General features: G+C 49.7%; 2 protein-coding genes across 2 annotated transcripts in view; both read right to left on the reverse strand.

Moving 5' to 3' along the window:
* LOC107124610 (major histocompatibility complex class I-related gene protein-like) overlaps window positions 1-4,883 on the reverse strand; it is a 23,683-nt gene extending 18,800 nt beyond the window's left edge. The window contains exons 1-2 of the mRNA XM_015428100.1: window positions 4,869-4,883; window positions 3,464-3,621 (exon numbers count right to left, since the gene is read on the reverse strand). Coding sequence (XP_015283586.1) covers window positions 3,464-3,621; window positions 4,869-4,883 — 173 coding nt within the window. The remainder of the gene's footprint in view (window positions 1-3,463; window positions 3,622-4,868) is intronic.
* Window positions 4,884-5,098: 215 nt separating this feature from the next.
* LOC107124611 (H-2 class I histocompatibility antigen, Q10 alpha chain-like) overlaps window positions 5,099-19,100 on the reverse strand; it is a 15,873-nt gene continuing 1,871 nt past the window's right edge. Inside the window, exons 2-8 of the mRNA XM_015428101.1 lie at window positions 16,927-17,187; window positions 13,693-13,974; window positions 10,639-10,923; window positions 6,622-6,768; window positions 6,467-6,502; window positions 6,308-6,343; window positions 5,099-5,190 (exon numbers count right to left, since the gene is read on the reverse strand). Coding sequence (XP_015283587.1) covers window positions 6,309-6,343; window positions 6,467-6,502; window positions 6,622-6,768; window positions 10,639-10,923; window positions 13,693-13,974; window positions 16,927-17,187 — 1,046 coding nt within the window. The 3' untranslated portion in view covers window positions 5,099-5,190; window position 6,308. The remainder of the gene's footprint in view (window positions 5,191-6,307; window positions 6,344-6,466; window positions 6,503-6,621; window positions 6,769-10,638; window positions 10,924-13,692; window positions 13,975-16,926; window positions 17,188-19,100) is intronic.

Below are 19,100 nucleotides of genomic sequence, written 5' to 3' on the forward strand. Positions count from 1 at the left end.
TGCTGGCGGGGAGGAAAGGAGAAGCCGTCGCACAGGCTCCGTCCCGGCCCTCCTTGCTCGGTGGGCAGCGGGTGGGCACCAGTGTTCCCTCTAAGCTGAGTTAGTGTGAGCCAGCTCACAGTTTTTTAGCCTCCGGCTCACACATTTTTGCCTTAGCTCAGGAAGGAGGGCTCCAGAGCAAACTGATTTAAATAGTAGCCAAATTGCCTGCTCACAACTTTAATGCCAGTAGCTCACAAAGTAGAATTTTTGCTCATAGGACTCCACAGCTTAGAGGGAACATTGGTGGGCACAGGAGGACGCCCTCCCCAATTGGGGTAGAAGCGGAAATCCGAATCCCCTCCCCCCTTTCTTGGCCAGGGTGGGCTGCCTGTCTTGCTGGAGAGCCCGGCGCTGGCGGGGTTCGTGCATCAGGGAAAGGTCGCCCAAAGAGCTGCAGTGCTCGGGAGCAGTGTTCCCTCTAAGCTGAGTCAGTGTGAGCTAGCTCACAGTTCTCCAGCTCACACGTTTTTGTCTTCGCTCAGGAAGGAGGGGCTCCAGAGCAAACGAATTGATGCACTAGCCAAATCGCTGGCTCACAGCTTTAATGCCAGCAGCTCACAAAGTAGAATTTTTGCTCACAAGACTGCACAGCTTAGAGGTCTTTTCGTTTCATAAGTATTTTAGGTGTGCTCGCTCCCCCCCCCCCGCCCCAATTTCCGAGCAGTCTGGCTTCATTTCTGGCTTCTTTCTAGTTCCGCAAGGTGTTGGTGTCAAGAGTTGCAGCCTACTACGTGGAGGGACCCCCTACCAAAGGATTCCTTTCTCCCCTGGAAGGGACACCAGCAAGCCTCCACCGCCCCCTGCTGCACTGACTGTGATCTTGGCCTCCCCCCCCCCCCCCCACCCGGAAAGCAGGCTGAACGACTCCAGTGGTAGAGAGGCACAGATCATCAAACGCAGTGGTGGAGTTGAATCAAGGGGCCTGCCAGAATCCACCACCAGCTCGGATGGTTCTGCCGCTACCTGAGAAGCCCAGTTATTGCTGAATCCAGCTATGAGCACAACATACTTGGAGTGTGAAATTGCCTTGCAAGGCACCTCCAGCCCACCCACCACCAACAAAGGGGGGGAAATGCCCCCCCAAACAAAGGGGGGAAAATGCCCCCCCAAACAAAGGGGGGGAAATGCCTCCCCAAACAAAGGGGGGAAATGCCCCCCCCAGACAAAGGACTGCCTCTCCCCACTGAGGAACCCCCATGCAAAGACCAGGTGCTTGAGCAGCAGAATCCTTGGCACCGATCCCACCGGACACTTGTAACATAAGCCAAGCCTGAGACTCCGGAAGCTGCTGCTGCTGCAGCTGCCTTTTTGGAGAGCAGGTGAGGGAGAAGCCAGGGCCACGCCCTACAATCCAGGTATGGGGGAGGCCTTTCTGGCCAGGCCAGGGGCACCTGAACAGCAAAAGCCGCAGGCCAAGGAGTGGGTGAGGCTGAGAAAGGCTAGCACAGGGTCACCCAGTAGGTGTCCTGCTAAGTTGAAGTCGGATCTCCCCGAGAGACCTGAGTCTGACAGCAGAACACCACCATCACAGTGGCCTGTTTTGGATTCTGCTTCCCACGCTGGCTCAAAGACAACTGTGGGTTTCTGGTTCACAATTCTGGTTTGCTCAGTGGAAATTCGGAGAGGCTAATTTAAGGCTGGGGTCAGACTTTGGCTCCTGCAGAAATTGAGCTCCGTCACTACCCTCCTTCCGTTTTCGGCTGCTTCTGCATCCGGCACTTTTTCCTCCCCAAACAGCTTCCCCTCAGAAATCTCGCTTGTAATGTTTCTTATTCCCTTGGCGCTCCTTTCCCTAACAGCCGCCACTTCCTGCTCATTCTCTGGCTGTAAGTTTGAACCTCGTCTGCCATTCTAATGTGTTAGATGAAGTGTGTGTCAACACGGAAGCTCATACCTTGAATAAACCTTTGTTGGTCTTAATGGTGGCACTGGACTCTAAATCCATTTTGTTCGCCTGCCCACTCTGCCGCTTGGGCAACATCCCGAGGTGATTTTTCCTTGACAAGAAATTCAATACTGGAGGGAAGGTGGCATTAGAATTTGTCAAGTATCTTCAGATCCTGTACTTTTTCAGCCGTATCTCCTTTGGGTGAGGTAATCCATTTGTCAAAAAGAGCTCCCAGTTCAGTCTGACTTCCCAGACTGAATTAAGCCCAAAGCCAACTGTGACGGTGCAGCAGCGCCCTCTGGTGTCTGAAGGGGGGCAAGGCCTCTTCTTCACACTTGCCTGATTTCCCGGAAAAGGCAGCGCCGGGCACTCAGTTCAAAACATGCACCGGCAAAGTTCTCCTAGACCGGGGCATCTCCATAGCGACACACATTCAAATCAGCCAGTCAAGCAGCCTCTCATGGCTTGAAGTCAGAGCTGGGGACTTCCTGCTTCTGTAGCCAGGCCCTTTTGCACAGGGACAGGATAGAGGGTGCCTTTCCCTTTCTTCTAGGCTGGGCCCTTCGACCTTGAAACCCAGGCAGAAGATCGTTAGGGGCAGCTTTAGTGGTGGTGGGGCTGCCTCTGTTGGATTTCTGCCCTGTGATGCACCGTGCTTCCTGCCGGACTTTTCCTGACCCAGCAGGAACAGTCTCCAACGCCTTCCAAGAAATCATAACTGGGACTTTTTGGGCCTGTGCTGCCCCCAGCCAGCGTTAACTGTAGTTTAGTAAAACCGCTGTGTATCTTTAAGAGTAGTTACACCTGGGAATTGTAGTTCTCAGTTAGGGGTCCCAGAAGCTTCCCTCTAACTGGCTCATTAAGAGTAATTTCCTGAGCTCAGAGGCGCAAAGATAGGCGCTTTATTGTTCTTTTCCATTCCCATCATGGGAACTGAGGCAGGGGTGGTCACCAGTGTTCCCTCTAAGCTGAGTTAGTGTGAGCTAGCTCACAGTTTTTTAGCCTCCGGCTCACACATTGTCGTCTTAGCTCAGGAAGGAGGGCTCCAGAGCAAACTGATTTATGCCGTAGCCAGATCGCTCACACACAACTTTAATGCCAGTGCCTCACGAAGTAGAATTTTTGCTCACAGGACTCCACAGCTTAGAGGGAACATTGGTGGTCACTGTTACAGAATCCAGACCAGATCCTGGCACATTGCCTTGGCACGCAGGGAGGGGAAACGCCTCATCTGCAAAAAAAAGGTCAAGTCTCCCCCTCTGCCACCATGCCGGAAAAGGGGCGGCTGCAACACTTTAACTCCCCAAAGAGCGGCTGGAAGGGCCAGGACCCGAGACATTGCAGATACTCCTGGCTGCACTCTGGGATCTGCTCTGGCAGTGAGGCTCACCTTGCCAGTCTCCCTTTGCCTGAAGCCCCATAGCTGAGTCGTGTGGCAGCGCCCTTCTCACCCCAGCTGAACCTGAGGATCCTCAGAGCGCCACGCATGTTCCTGCACCTTAAGGTGTGTCCCTCCCCACACTGCTTGCTCACTTGATCGCTCGCTTGCAGCTGGAGGGTGCAGCCTTCTCAAGGCCCGGACTGTGATCCAGGCCGCTGCGGGGAAAAGGGATGGAGTTAACGCCCAGGCCCGGCTGCATCATGTCCTCTGCTGGCAATAAGCTGTCGCCTCTGCCTTCCTTCTCCCCACCCTGAAAAAAGGAAAAATCAATGTGCTGCCAGTCAGAAGATTAATGCACCTAGCGCATGTAATTCAGAACCTGAAAAGGTTAGTCAAGACTAGAAGAGGGCCAACTCTAAAAATCATACAAAAATATACATGTATTTATTACACACAAATTAAAATAACAAAGAAGGGCCCATTCATACCTCATAAACATATATATAAAAACATACAAGGGCTAATAAAATAGACCTAACGCGTTTTTGGCCTTTACAGGCCTTCTCAGAGGTCTAATACACATAGAACATATGTTCCCACTTCATTGGGAACATTTGGCTGTACAATCATAGAAGAATATATAGTTGACCGGAGAGAAGTGCTACTGGACATGTGATTGCACTGGAGGCTTCATTTGTATTTTTGTATTTCCCTTCCTTGCCCAGTGGTTATACTTTGGAACAATTGATCTCTGGTCTTTATTGCATATTTTGGATATGTATGATTGTCTATATTTTTATATATCAGCCTATATGTTCTATGTGTATTAGACCTCTGAGGAAGGCCTGTAAAGGCCGAAACGCGTTAGGTCTATTTTATTAGCCCTTGTATGTTTTTATATATATGTTTATGAGGTATGAATGGGCCCTTCTTTGTTATTTTAATTTGTGTGTAATAAATACATGTATATTTTTGTATGATTTTTAGAGTTGGCCCTCTTCTAGTCTTGACTAACCTTTTCAGGTTCTGAATTCTAAGTTTTAGGTTCAGTTTTTTCCCCTTTTTCCTTTTTGTTCCTAGCGCATGTAACCCATGAGAACACTGGTCCCAACGTGCGTTCTGCACTAGAAGATGGAAGAGGAATAAACTCATTACAACATCATCAATCCATCTCTTCCTACATCTCATCCTTTATGACACCTGATAGTATACACTGTGTCAACATTTTCAGTGAGTTATCTACTACGAGTCGCCAGTGTTCCCTCTAAGCTGAGTTAGTGTGAACTAGCTCACAGCTTTTTAGCTTCCAGCTCGCACATTTTAGTCTTCGCTCAGGAAGGAGGGCTCCAGAGCAAACTAATTTATGCAGTAGCCAAATCGCTCGCTCACAACTTTAATGCCAGTAGCTCACAAAGTAGAATTTTTGCTCATAGGACTCCACAGCTTAGAGGGAACACTGACTATGAGTCCAAGATCTCTCTCTCGGTTGGTCTCCGCCAGTTCGGACCCCATCAACGTGTATTTCTAGTTAGGGTTTTTCGCCCCAATGTGCAGCACCTTGCACTTGGCCATATTGAATCCCATTTGCCACTCGCCCATCCTTGACAGATCCCTTTGGAGTGAGACTCACAATCCTCCCCGGTTCTCACCACCCTGAACAATTTTGCGTCATCTGCAAATTTAGCCACTTCACTGCTTACTCCCAACTCCAAATCATTAATGAACAAGTTTAAAAGCTTCGGGCCCAGTACTACAGAAATAATATTTATTACAAAAATAACGTCTGGCTGGTGGTGTACAATTGCCCTGGGTTCAGCGTTGGACTCCTTGACATACAGGTGAGTCGCTCGATTCCCCGGGATTTCTTCTCACAAGTGCTCTGTGGAAACAAAACACATAACGATTAAGGTAAGACGACACAGAAAATGTCCTGCAGGGAGAGAGCTGGGGTTGCCAGCAATCTAGAGGTGAGGGGAAAAAGTGACCTGTCGATCTTGAGAGAGGCTTAATGTGTGTGGAAAGGGACGCCTGATGCTTTTCATGGCTTGGAGATAAATAACATCCCCCCTAGAAAACGATGTATCCTTAGGCCTCTTTTAAAGGGACAAGACTTTTTTTCTCTAGGCTGTTTGGGAGCCCTACAGTGAAAACGTTTCTATAACAAGGTAACACAACACTAGCAAGGAATAACAAGGAACCACATGTATCAGTAATAGCAAAATTACATCATGTAATACACAAATACGTAAATAGTACAGAGGGAACAGAAGACACAGGGACAAAAACTCCGGATTTCAATCTTCGTTTCGATAGCTCTTCTTCAAAAACTTCATCATACTTCATAAAGCACTCATAGTGTACAGAAGCCTTCAGAACAGTATATACAGGCAAAAATCCAATCCTTACATTAAAACAATCAAAACCAGGCATGATGAAGTTTTTGAAGAAGAGCTATCGAAACGAAGATTGAAATCCGGAGTCTTCGTCCCTGTGTCTTCTGTTCCCTCTGTACTATTTACGTGCTTGTGTATTACATTATGTAATTTCGCTATTACTTATACATGCGGTTCCTTGTTATTCCTTGCTAGTGTTGTGCTATCTTGTTATAGAAACGTTTTCACTTTTGTGTATATTACTGGGGCACTCTTTGGTCTGCGTTATTTATACAGTGCTTGCTTGTTTCACGATTCCAGTGTACTGTGTCATCACATTTGTTTTCCTGGGAGCCCTACAGAACAGTTGCCTCCATCTCAAGCAAGTGAGCCAAGCTGCATCCTTCAAGGTGGGGGCAGAAAGCCCACAGGGGCATTGCCTGGCCTGACCCATGAGAGAACCCCTCCCTGACTGCTGTATTTAATAACTCCTGGAAAGCCAGAGTGATCTGGACCCTGGGGAAAGCAGAAGCCCTGCAAAACATGTGCCCAGCCCCCCCTCCGGCCCCTGCTGACAGAGGGCCCCCACCACCTGCAAGATGTTTGCCCCCCACTCCTACATACTTTACTTGGAGCTCTCAGACACCAGGTCGCTATAGCCTGAAAAGAGAGAGTCAGGTTCAATGGGGGGCTTATGGGGAAGGGACTCCAATTGCCACAGCCCCTGCTGACAGAATGCCTCCTCCCTCTTTGAGACGGGGATCCCAAATCCCACATACTCACCAGGGGTGGAGGTATAAGAACTCTGGTTGCTATCACCTGAAGGAAAGAGAGAGAGAGGCAGGGAGTCAGGTTCACGAGGGGGGCTTGTGAAGAGGGGGCTGCAATAGCCACGGCTCCTTTTGTACTCCCATCCCACCTGCCCCCCCGGCACATACCCTCTGTGACGGATTGCAAAGAAAAGCAGGTTTTGTAAAATGCTGCTTGGTACAGAGAGTCAGGAAGGTTAGGAGTTAACCTTCCCCGGAGAGAAGAGCTTATGTGCTTGGCCGGCATCCGCTTAGAGAGGAAAGAAAACAGCTGATCTGGAGGGAAAAAGAGGAATTTGCCTTTTGGTCTTTGTCTGAAATCTAATGTCTGGATCAATAGCCAGAGGGTTTGGCTTCTGAGGGAAGAGACGTTTGGGAGTCAGTGTTTTCTGACAGGCCAATACTCAGAAAAGTACTTCTACAGAGAGAAGAAGAGAATCCCCATTGTCTTAAATATACTAAACCTGCTCTGAGGGAGAACTCATATTCTCAGTCAGGAAAGTTACAGAACAGCCTTATATGGATACTGGAGAATGATTTGACAGATGGTTTGGGTAATTAGAACTCCCATACAAGCCAAATAGTAAAAGGAGTTGGGAAGAGACCCCTGGTCTGCGATAAAGGGGAGAAGCTTAGACACCTCCGGAGTTAGTGAAAAGCTGTAATATCTAAAGGGAAAACTTAGAACTCTGAAGGACAAAATCTAGAAACTTTAAGCAAATGCTGTCTTCCAGAAGAAACGTTAATAACTGCATTAGTGCTGAAATATACTAAGCAAAGTATCTCTCAAAGAAAGAACTACAAAAACCTTGAAACTAAATTTCAAATACACTCTCTTGAATGTTCTAAGAATTCAAATCTGTATATATTAGAAAGTTTTTACCTCAGCAATCTCAAAACCTTGACTCCTCGTATTATACATATATACCCTGCCTGTTTAATAAGATCTCTGTTCTGTTTTTGAAAGTGCCACTTCATTAAGGGTTTAAATATAAGACAAAGACCGCTCCTGTATTTTCAGTCAAGTTCCTGTGCTGAGAAAAAGCCTAAATTTAATTAATTAACAGGCAAATTACAATAGCAGGTGCGGTTGGATTAGGTGTGATATGAAGAGAGGTAGTAAGCCTGGACAAATCAGCATTGGTCATGAGACAGGAAACTTAGGTCTCGATTCAGTCCAGGAGGATGCATTGTCTAGGAAGCATTGTCTTGAGCTTTGTTATCAGTTGCAATTCAGCAATGGAGCCAGAGTGAAAGTGACAAAGCCTGGCCTGAGAAATGGTGGGGGGAGAAAGTGGGGTTCCTGCTTCCTGGGAAGAGCAGCACTTGGAAATCAAGCCCCCCAATTTTCATGTGGGCTCCGGGATGACGAAGTTTGGGCATATTTTAAATCCCAAAACTACCCACGGAACTAGGAAGGGCGGCCTCTTGCAGCCCAATCACTGCCCATTTGGAAGGTCCCGGTCAGAGTTTCAGTTCTGTCTCTCTGGGACTGGATCTTCCAGATTATACAACTCACAATTACTGAAATTAAACTGACGTGTTTATTAAAACATTTACACCCTGCCTCTTGGTTCAAATGAAAAAAACCCTGATGATTCTTAGTGTCTAGCTTTTGCTTTCCATTCCTGCGGATGTTTACAAACCGATAGTGTTTTGCTATTTGGTTTTATTATTAGCTGCTTGGAGCATTTTGTGAAGAGGCAGGATAGAGAAATTTCAGATGTTTTTATTCCTGTTTCTCACATAATTTGGCCTTGAGATCGGCTCTCCGGAGGTTCTGCTTGGACTCGGTATGTCTGTAACCAAGAAGCCACCCGGCTGTAGAGGGACTAAGACCCCCCCTCCCTTTCCTAGGCCACAGCAATGGGGAAGGGGAGGCTGTGGAGCTGTCAGCTGATCCTTCAACAGGCCCTCCACTCCCCACCCCCATCTCCCATGTTGAAGGAACACCCCGGAGAGGAAGGGACACAACTCAGTTGAATGCCGCGTAGTAGCCCTTCTCTTTCCGTTTTTCTGCAGAGAGAAAACCAGGAAGTCATAGCCGGAAGGGGCACACAGAGGCCATCTATCTGTACCCTGTGCAGTGAAGCTAGCCTCTTGGGTTTTCAACCCTCGACCCCACCCCGGCAGATACTCCTCCAATCCCCTTTTAACCAGCTTCCAAAAGATTCCCCTAGCGAATCGTGGTTCAAGGGAACGGTTGGGATCAGTGTTCCCTCTAAGCTGAGTTAGTGTGAGCTAAAAAGGTAAAGGTAAAGGTTCCCTTGCTCGAAAGCCAGTCGAATCCGACTCTAGGGTTGCGGTGCTCATCTCCGTTTCAAAGCCGAAGAGCCAGCGCTGTCCGAAGACGTTTCCGTGGTCATGTGGCCGGCATGACTAAACACCAAGGCGCACGGAACGCTGTTACCTTCCCACCGAAGTGGTCCCTATTTATCTACTTGCAATTTCTTGCTTTCGAACTGCTAGGTTGGCAGGAGCTGGAACTAGAGACGGGAGCTCACTCCGTCATGCGGCACACTCGGGTCTCGAACTGCTGAACGACCGACCTTCCACAGCCTGCAGTTCAGCGTCTTAACCACTTGAGCCGAGCTCACAGTTTTTTAGCCTCCGGCTCACACATTTTTGTCTCAGCTCAGGAAAGGATGGCTCCAGAGCAAACAAATTTATGCAGCAGCCAAATTGCTCGCTCACAACTTTAATGCCAGTAGCTCACAAAGTAGAATTTTTGCTCACAAAACTCCACAGCTTAGAGGGAACATTGGTTGGGATGACTCTCATTTAGCGAAATAGCCACTTGGGGTTCAGGGAAGGTGGGCGGCCGCCCTCCCCCCTGCAAAACTGCCCCATGCCCCCACTAACCCAAAATTTCTGGCTACGGGGCTCAGAACAGCCAGGATGATGCCCAGAATGATCCCCGGGTTGGATGCTGAGGATGGAAGGGGGAGGGGGGGAATGTCATCTTTATTCAGCCTGGCTGCTGCCCTCCAAGGCCTCAGGGTGGGATCTCCCAGCCAAAGCGTCTCAGGTTGCTGGGGGTGGCAGGAATCGCACTGAGGACTTTCCCCATGGAACCCCCACACCCTGCCGCCACCACTCCTCAGACAGAGACGGGGCCCCAGAGCCACCCCGGACATTCTTCCTGCTCAGCCCCAGCCCCTTTGACACAGGGGTGCCACAGACTGGCTAGCACCAGTGGTCTCTGTCTGAAGGAGGAGGAGGAGATTGGATTTATACCCCGCCCTTCACTACCCAAAGGAGTCCCAGAGTGGCTTACAAACTCCTTTCCCTTCCCCTCCCCACAACAGTCACCCTGTGAGGTAGAAGAAGAAGAAGAAGAAGAGATTGGATTTATACCCCGCCCTTCACTACCCAAAGGAGTCCCAGAGTGGCTTACAAACTCCTTTCCCTTCCCCTCCCCACAACAGTCACCCTGTGAGGTAGAAGAAGAAGAAGAAGAAGAGATTGGATTTATACCCCGCCCTTCACTACCCAAAGGAGTCCCAGAGTGGCTTACAAACTCCTTTCCCTTCCCCTCCCCACAACAGTCACCCTGTGAGGTAGAAGAAGAAGAAGAAGAAGAGATTGGATTTATACCCCGCCCTTCACTACCCAAAGGAGTCTCAGAGCGGCTTACAAATCTCCTTTTCCCTTCCCCTCCCCACAACAGACACCCTGTGAGGTAGGTGGGGGGCTGAGAGAGCTCTTGACAGAAACTGCTCTTTTTCAAGAACAGCTGTGCCAGGACTATGGCTTGCCCAAGGTCATCCAGCAGCTGCAAGTGGAGGAGTGGGGAATCAAACCCGGTTCTCCCGGATTAGAATCCGCGCACTTAACCACGACACCAAGCTGCCTCAGGATGGCTCCAGAGCAAACTAATTTATGCAGCATCTCCCAGTAGGTCCCTAGACATTCAGTGGGGGTGCTAACCAACGCTTCCTCTAAGCTGTAGAGTCTTGTGAGCAAAAATTCTATTTTGTGAGCAACTGGCATTGAAGTTGTGAGTAGCTGCTCTAAACTGTGACCTTGCGGGGGGGGGCTTTTTATTGAGTCTCCCCCTTCCTCAAACATACTCAATTCCAGATTCTGCCAGCCCCCTGCCCCAAGGGAACCGGCCTCTCCTCCCCCCCCCCCGCAGTCGCTCACCTGGCTCCTCCCAGGCCAAGTCCAGGGGCTCCGCGAGGCTGTGGTGTTCCACGTGGCACCGGTAGAGGTCCCTCTCCTTGGGGTCAACTTCGATGCTGAGCCATGTGTAGTAAGTCCCATCCAAGTTGGGGAGGGAACCTTCCGTAAATGTGTCCAGCGTCCGGTGCTCCCTGTCCTTCATCCAGGTGGCGTAGATCACCTTGGGGTAGAAGCCGTAGAGGTGACAGATGAGGGTCTCCTGGCCATCATGGCCCTTGTTGCGTGCCACCCTCACCACTGGCCGCTCTGTGGAAAGGGCAACATCACCCTGTGTTAACACGCTGCATCTCCCGAAGGTGGAGGATTGGAGACTGGCTTTCCTTAACACACATCGTAGGTTTCCCCCCTAAATGACCTTTAACATATTCTTTCGCAAATCAAGCAAGAAATACGACTCCTCCTCCACGCATGCACACACTGGAGAGGTACCAAATCAGGCCATCTCAGGTTCCCTCTAAGCTGAGTTACATAAGAACATAAGAGACGCCAATGTTGGATCAGGCCAAAGGCCCATCCAGTCCAACACTCTGTGTCACACAGTGGCCAGAAATACCAGTGCCATCAGAAGGTCCACCAGTGGGGCCAGGACATTAGAAGTTAGTGTGAGCTAGCTCACAGTTTTTTAGCCTCCGGCTCACACATTTTGTTGTCTTAGCTCAGGAAGGGATGGCTCCAGAGCAAACTAATCGATGCAGTAGCCAAATCACTTGCTCACATCTTTAATGCCAGCAGCTCACAAAGTAGAATTTTTTGCTCACAAGACTCCACAGCTTAGAGGGAGCATTGCTAACCAGCCTGGTCCCCTTCAAAGAGGCAGGGGAAAAAAAGTTGTGGCCAGAGATTTTTCAACTCTCTGCAAGATACAATGCCCTCTGCACATGCTCCAAGACACTCAGTCCTTACACTGATATTTTACTAACTGTCAGAATAGAAAAGATACCTTCATCCTGAATCGTCACCGTTTTTGACGCCAGCAAGCGATAATCTGCGATAACTTCTCAGGGAAGGTGGAAGGGACTCTAGGCTAGTATCTCTGTGTCTGTAACCGTAACCGAATTCAGAGCTAACATCAAAAGTGTCAAACGGCCCTGCTGGTCCCCTTCTCAGAAGCCCTGGGGGGGAGGACTAGAAAATGGTACATCCAGTTTTTGCGATTCAGCGTGTGGCCATGACAGCTGTGATGACAGATTTGGTGGTGAATGTTGAGGGACTCTGTAAAAACGTGTGACCATCCATATTTTATTATGAGCTTTTTGTAGCTCCAGTGCCAAACATATGATTTGGGTGGGGTTTCCTATAAGCAAGAATATGAGCCGGAATTCTACCCTGGTGAAGTGCTGTCCCCACGTAAAAAAAACACGGGAATTTGAGAGGCTCCACTTAAATTCTTCTCAATCCAACTTTTACTGGGTCCCCCTCCACGGAAAAATGCCTGAGAAGCCTCCCTAAGAGAGGCTTCCCACACACTTCAAACCCTGGAGCCACCCCTCCAAAAACATTTGCCGCTACTCCCACAGAAGGGTCAGCCCCTAAGTCTACCAGCAAGAGGAACAGGGTGAGGCAAGCAAAAGGAAAAGAAGAAGAAAAGAGATTGTATTTAAACCCCACCCTTCACTCAGAGTCTCAGAGCGGCTTACAGACTCCTTTCCCTTCCCCTCCCCAGAACAGACACCCTGTGAGGTAGGCAGGGCTGAGAGAGCTTGTGACTTCCTGCTTATTGGGGAGACTGTTTCTCCTATAAAACACACTCTGTGTACATGAACTTTGTAGATTTTCTGCTGCCACCAGGAATTAAAAATTCCAACTCTATTGTGTTAGAATGACCCAGTGTCTGGGCTCTTCAGAGGACTATGTGGCCCTGAGGAAGAACTGTTTTGAATGTTGGGATAAGTTTAAACAAATAATTATTTATTTATAAAAGAACAAAATAGGTTTCTGGATATTTTTGAACTGTTGAAGAAAGAAAATATAACTGACAAGTCTTGGCATCACACACAATGTTCCCTCTAAGCTGTGGAGTCTTGTGAGCTAAAATTCTACTCTGTGAGCCGCTGGCATTAAAGTTGTGAGCGAGTGATTTGGCTACTGCATAAATTAGTTTGCTCTGGAGCCCTCCTTCCTGAGCGAAGACAAAAATGTGTGAGCCAGAGGCTAAAAAACTGTGAGCTAGCTCACGCTAACTCAGCTTAGAGGGAACACTGGTCACACACAGTCTCCCATACACCAAAACTCAACTCTGACAGACTTATCTCTCTCTCGCATATAGCCACACAGGCTAAACTCTCTCATATAGCCACACAGGCTAAACTCCAACTGCTTCCTCTATCATACCGTCTCTCTCAAAAACTCTTCACACTCGTCCCTTCAAGAATACAGAATCACCTCGAGACATCTCTCCTCCCACACTCTCAGTCATCAGCCAAGCACATCACACTTATCTCCCTCTGTCACTCTCCTTACATTACTGCAGTCACACTAAACATTTAAAGAAACACACACACCAAAATATGAAATCATTACAGAGCTCTTTTCAGAACTGTCCTTGAGAGAGCAGCTCTGGCAGAACTATAGCTTGCCCAAGGTCATCCAGCAGCTGCAAGTGGAGAAGCGGGGAATCAAACCCGGTTCTCCTGGATTAGAGTCCGTGTACTTAACCACTACACCAAACTGGAGATCATTCATCAACCTATATCAGCAAGCATTGAGTTTATAATGGGAAGGGGGCCAGGAGTGTGAGCATACCCTCCGCAGTGAAGGCTTTCCCAGAGGGCAGAAGGAAATGGTACTGTTCTGTCAGGGTGTGTGTGTGTGGCAGAGGCACTGGAGAAGGAGCCTTGCCTTTAGGTGCTCAGCTCATCCCCTAACCATTTTTTTAAAAATCCCTATTCCAGAAGGGGAATGGAGAGGAGAACTCAAGGGAATTCCCAGCTCCGGAAATGGTCTTTACACATGGGGGACACCCGGGCCCTCTTCTGCTTGGTGGAGGTTTTTTTGCCACCCAACGGTGCTCCTCACCTGTCCTCACGAGGGTCTCCTTGCCATAGTCCAGGTACTTCTGCAGCCACGCCACACATTCCTCCTCCAGGTAGGACCTCTGGAACTGGGCTTCTGGGGTCTTGGCTTCCCATTTCCTCCTGGTCTCTGGGTCCTGGGGCGCGTCGTGACCCGTCCAGGTGAGGGTCTTTATGTCCAGGGCGATGAAGTTCTCCCCATCGTGGGCGAACTGCCAATGCCCCCTTCTGAACCGCCCGTCCGGCCCCACCTCGCAGTTGTACATGTTTTGCCAGGTGTGGAGCCCTGCAAGAGACACGTGATGAGAGGGGGTGGGACGTTTGGGGTGTGTTTGTGGGGGAGGGGAGTTTATGATGGACCCGTCTCTTCCCAACACTCGGGCAGATTTTCTTCCCCTCAGTGACTGAGTGGACCCCAAGAAGCATGTATTTCTTCTTTGTCTTAAAAGGTAAAAACTGTCCCACTCTGTTTTGGCTTTGGACCCAGCACCGGAACCTGAGGGGAACACACGAGCTGTCTTGTCTTAATCTTAAACTTTTTTGAAATGGCACTCAAGGCTGAGGAACTTTCAAAATAGAACAAAGATTTTATTCAATAGGCAGGGAATATATATATAATTAGAAGTCAAGGTTTAGAAATGCTGAGGTAAAACTTTATAACATATACAAACTTGAGATCTTAGGATATATAAGAGAGTGTGGTTATAGTTTTCTAGTTCTTTTCTAGTCTTTTCTAGTTCTTTTCTGAAATAACACAGCTTCTTCATAAGAGTTTCTTGGAGTATAGCTCCTTCTTAGTGTTTCTACATTTCTCCCTTTGGAATCTGGTTACTCTCTTCAGAAATATCAGATTTCTACTAACTCCTGAGGTGTCCACAGCTTCTACTACAGACCCTGGGTCCTTCTCAGAACACAACCCCTTTAACCGGCAGGAATTATTCTCCTTTTCTCTAAGAAGCAATAACCCTGTTCTACTTGGCTTCAATGGGAGTTTCAGCCTAACTGGCCAGTCACCCTTGCCAAATCTGTCTTCCAGTACTTTTGTCTGTGTAAAGCAGTTTGTAGCCTTCAGGACCTAGACCCTCAATTCTCCCTCAGAGTAGTTCTAATACGGTTAGGGCAAAGTAGTCCCTTCTCTCTGAAGAAGAACCTCTCTGACTAACCCTGTCAGAACACTGACTCCTGTTATAGATGGAAACCTCCTTCCCCTCTAGAACAGCTGGTGTTATACTTTTTCCCAGCTAAGGCTGGCCAATCAGAGAACACAACGGGTGGCCAATCAAATAAGCTCTCCACTCCAGGGACGATTAACTCCTAATCTCCCAACTTCTCTAAGGGGGTGGGGAAGGAAGCAGCATTTTAAATCCTGCTTTTCTGTGCAATCCATCACAGGGGTCTCTCCCCACTTGAAGGAAAGGGTGGCAGAAGGGCAAGGCCCTCCCACCAGTGCCTCTCTGCTCCCCACTAGCCAAAGGGGCTGCCCCGGAGGACATTCGCCTCTTCCCCTCCCCCACAGCGACCTGCTTCCTAGGAGAAGAAACAATTAGTGGAAAGGCAAGCTTCTGAGTGTGTGTATGTGGGGGAAAGAGCAGATGTCTCCCCCTTGTTTCATTGATTGTGGTTCCTACACACTTGGGGGGGGATTTATTAGGATGAGATAGGATTTGACGGGGGGGGGGTCCATTGGCTTGGGGCATATCCATTCCCATTTCCCCTCCCCAACTTGAGGCCCCTTCAAGTGGAGTCTCCTGTGTGTGTGGGGTGTGTGTGTGTTCATCTCTCTTTCTCTCCCGCGTTCCAAAGGGATGCCTTTCTCCAGGGCTTTTTTTGTAGAAAAGTCCCAGCAGGAACCCATTAGCATAATAGGCCATACCCAACAGCAGGAACTCATTAGCATATTAGGCCACACCCATGACAGCACAGCTCATTCATATATTAGGCCACACCCCCGTGTTACCAGAAGTGTGGTCATCCAGCCACACCCACCCTTTGCTTCTTATTCTCTTTACCTTGTTTGTGGTCAAAACCCAGGGCTTTTTTTTTTTTGAGCAGGAACTCCTTTGCATGTTAGGCCACACACCCCTAATTGTAGCCAGTCCTAATGAGTTTCTGCTGTTGGGTGTGGCCTATTATGTTAATGAGTTCCTGCTGGGCGTGGCCAACTTGGGAGCCAGCCGGAACTCCGTTCCTGTGCGTTCCTGCCCAAAAATAGCCCTGCCCTTTCTCTCCCATGGCAACATGGAGCAAGACTTCTTTTTACAGAGCTTTTTCAATATTTCTCAGTGGAAAAACTGGAAAAAAATATTGGGCAACCACTGAAAAAACTCTGGTGAGAGTGACACTATTTATGGATACAAACAAGATGTGGGAACCTACAGAATTTGCACTGAGCCTGTCTAGAACTGGGCGGCTGTCACCAGTCCCTCCTCCCACGGTGGGGGTCGCTATCAAAGGGGGAGGGGAGTCACCTTTGATTCCATCCCCCAAAGTAGTGCTGAGCAAGGCCCCTCTTTTGCCCCTGGGGATATGGGGTGGGGGGTTGTCACCTCAAGGGAGGGGGACACGTGAATTTCTGAAGTAAAAAAGGAAGAAGACATTCCCCCAAGTCCTCCATTCCTCCATCAGCCAGCAGCGCCCCCCCCCCCACGGCTCAGAGGAGAAATGGGGGAGGGGAATGCCACACCTTCTATCTTTCATGCTCCTTCTCTAGTTGTGGGAGTTTCCAGCCCCCCCCCCTTCCCGAAAACAGCATCCAAACTACAGGATACGGGAACTGTGCTTCTCTCGATTCTCCTCTCCTGTGGGGGGGATTCCCGCACTCTACCCCACTGGAGCCCACCAGGACAGTCAATGTGCTTTTGATCTCCCCCTCTGGGGCAAAGGGGAGGTACAGTCGGCGCACTCCCCTCCCCACACATCTGCTCCAGCCCCGTAGCTAGGGATTTTTTGGGAGGAGGCCTCGGGGGGGGGGCTCCACCAGTTAATTAAATGAAAGTACAGTGCAGGTGGTAAGTTGGAGCACTTTTGGGGGCAGCCCAAGAGGGAGGGGGCCCAGAAGAAACACTAGGGGGCCAAGCCCCATGGCCCCCATGTTAGCTACGGGCCAGATCTGTGCTAACTGGAGAGGGGGGCTGCTGCTTCTCCCTCCTTCCTGAGGTGTAGCCCCTCCCCCTTCTCTTGCCCTGGGGAGGGACAGCGGAGGGGAGGTGCTGTGGCTGGCCCCTCCCCCTCCACTCACCTGTGCTGTTTTTCTGGTTGTAGCAATCCCACAGCGCCACCAGGTCCGCTTGGAGCACAAACTCTCTTGTCCATGAGATCCAGCTGTCCTCCTGCCCAAACTCTCCCATCCAAGGGAGTTGGGGCACAGCCCTTTTTGTGAAGCTGTCATACTTGACGAACAGCTGGTTGCTCACGTAGCCCGAGATGCTGAACTCGGGAAGCCCCGGCCGGGGCCCAGTGCCCCACAGGTAGAAGGGGAGCCGGTAGCAGGTGGAGGAGCCTGGAGGAGGGAGAGAAAGAGAAAGGCAGGCAGAGTTAAGGGGACCGTCTGTCATGGGCGTGGATGAGGGAGAGCTGACAGAGCCTGCAGAAACCGCAGCTGGCCCCTCTGAAGCAGCAGAGGAGGATAGCTGGCAGTTACCTGTAACGGCAGTCTTCACACCTGGCCCAGATAAGGTGGAAGAACTGCAAGCTGAAAGTCCTCCTGACTCACCCCCACATGTGACTCGTTTAAGGGAGCGACTGCCGCAAAACTTAGCAACCAGGACAAGAGAGGCCAGGCTACAAGGGAGGCGCTCAGCCAGCCCAGAGTTCTAACAGGAGCCTGGCCGATTGTACAGCTGGCTAATTGGTAGCAGCATTTAACTCCACACTCTGGGCAGTACTCTTCGGCTCAGCTCTTGCACCTAGACCTTCGGACCCCTCCACCCGGCTTGGGACTTCTTTTTATAGTTTTTAATCCATCCCAGAAAGATCTCAAAGGAGGGGGGGGGGTTTCATTAGAATTAGGAAATTCCCTTAACAGGGTGACAAGGCAGAACTGAGTGTCCAGACATGCACAGAGGCCCCACCATGAGCAGGGAGAGGGCATGAATGAAGAAGAAGGGATTGGATTCATACCCGGCCCTTCACTACCCAAAGGTGTCTCAGAGTGGCTTACAAACTCCTTTCCCATCCCCTCTCCACCACAGACACCCTGTGAGGCAGGTGGAGCTGAGAGAGCTCTTTCAAGAACTGTCCTTGAGAGAGAACAGCTCTTATCAGAACTACGGCTTGCCCAAGGTCATCCAGCAGCTGTAAGTGGAGGCGTGGGGAATCAAACCTGGTTCTCCCAGATTAGAGTCCGCGCACTTAACCACTACACCTAGAAGGTAACCCTCACTATTATTATTGTTGTTATTATTATTATTATTCCACCTTGTCAGGGGTTAGAGGCAGACTACAAGTGTGGTAGAATGCAGGGGGAACTAAACAAGGAACCAAGCAAGCCAAAATACCTCTTAAAGGCAACAAAACAATTAGTACGGAACAGACTTTATCCCTCATAAAAGTCCCCCCCTTCTGAGCTGGACACCATCACACCCCAGCTTGGCTCTCTCAACAAAAACATCCTCCTGGACAACTCCATTTTGCAAAATGAAGGAAGCCTGGGGGGGGGCGCTCCCTAAAAGCCTCCGCAAGGCTGTTCCACAGTGCAGAAACAGCCACAGAGAACGGGGGTGAACGGGCAGTTGCTGGGTCAGGCCCTTAGCTAGAGTGTGGCATTTGGGGGGCCCTGCCCCACAAATAGCCATGCCAGAAGCCTTAGAAGAGAGACCCCCCCCCAACGCTGCCTGCTGCTGCCAGGGCGTGTTCTCGGGGCTTCCCTCCCCCTCCCACTGTGGAATTTTGGGGGAGGTATTACAGGACCACCACCTTGACGCTCAGACCATTTCCACAGTAGTAAAAATTCCCTGCATTGACATTTTTAAAACTGCCCATTAAGTGACATTCTCCACAGTAGTTTTTCCCCCACCAGGCGCAAACCCAAAGTTTTCTCCTTCTCCTTGAGAGCCAGTTTGGTGTAGTGGTTGGGTGTGCGGACTCTAATCTGGGAGAACCAGGTTTGACTCTATACTTTGTTTCTTGGTTTTCATTTTTTAGGGCCTGAATTGTCCTTTTCTCTTTTCCCTTTCTAAGCTTATACGCCAGCCAACTGTAGGTCATATGGGGCACATGTGGATGTCCCCCCTTCCCTAACCCCCCCCCTCATCTGAACCATTCATGACCATCTCATTTGGCAAAAAATCACTTCTGCGGGGGGGGGGGAGAGGTTCTTCTTCTTTCCCCTTAAGCCCAGGCCACCTTGCGCGGGGGGGGGGGGCTCCAAGCGACTCCGAGCCCCTCCATGAGGGGAAGCGTGGCACATATAAG

This window comes from Gekko japonicus, unplaced genomic scaffold, assembly GCF_001447785.1.
Source record: "Gekko japonicus isolate JY-2015 unplaced genomic scaffold, Gekko_japonicus_V1.1 scaffold1261, whole genome shotgun sequence".
Classification (NCBI taxonomy): domain Eukaryota; kingdom Metazoa; phylum Chordata; class Lepidosauria; order Squamata; family Gekkonidae; genus Gekko; species Gekko japonicus.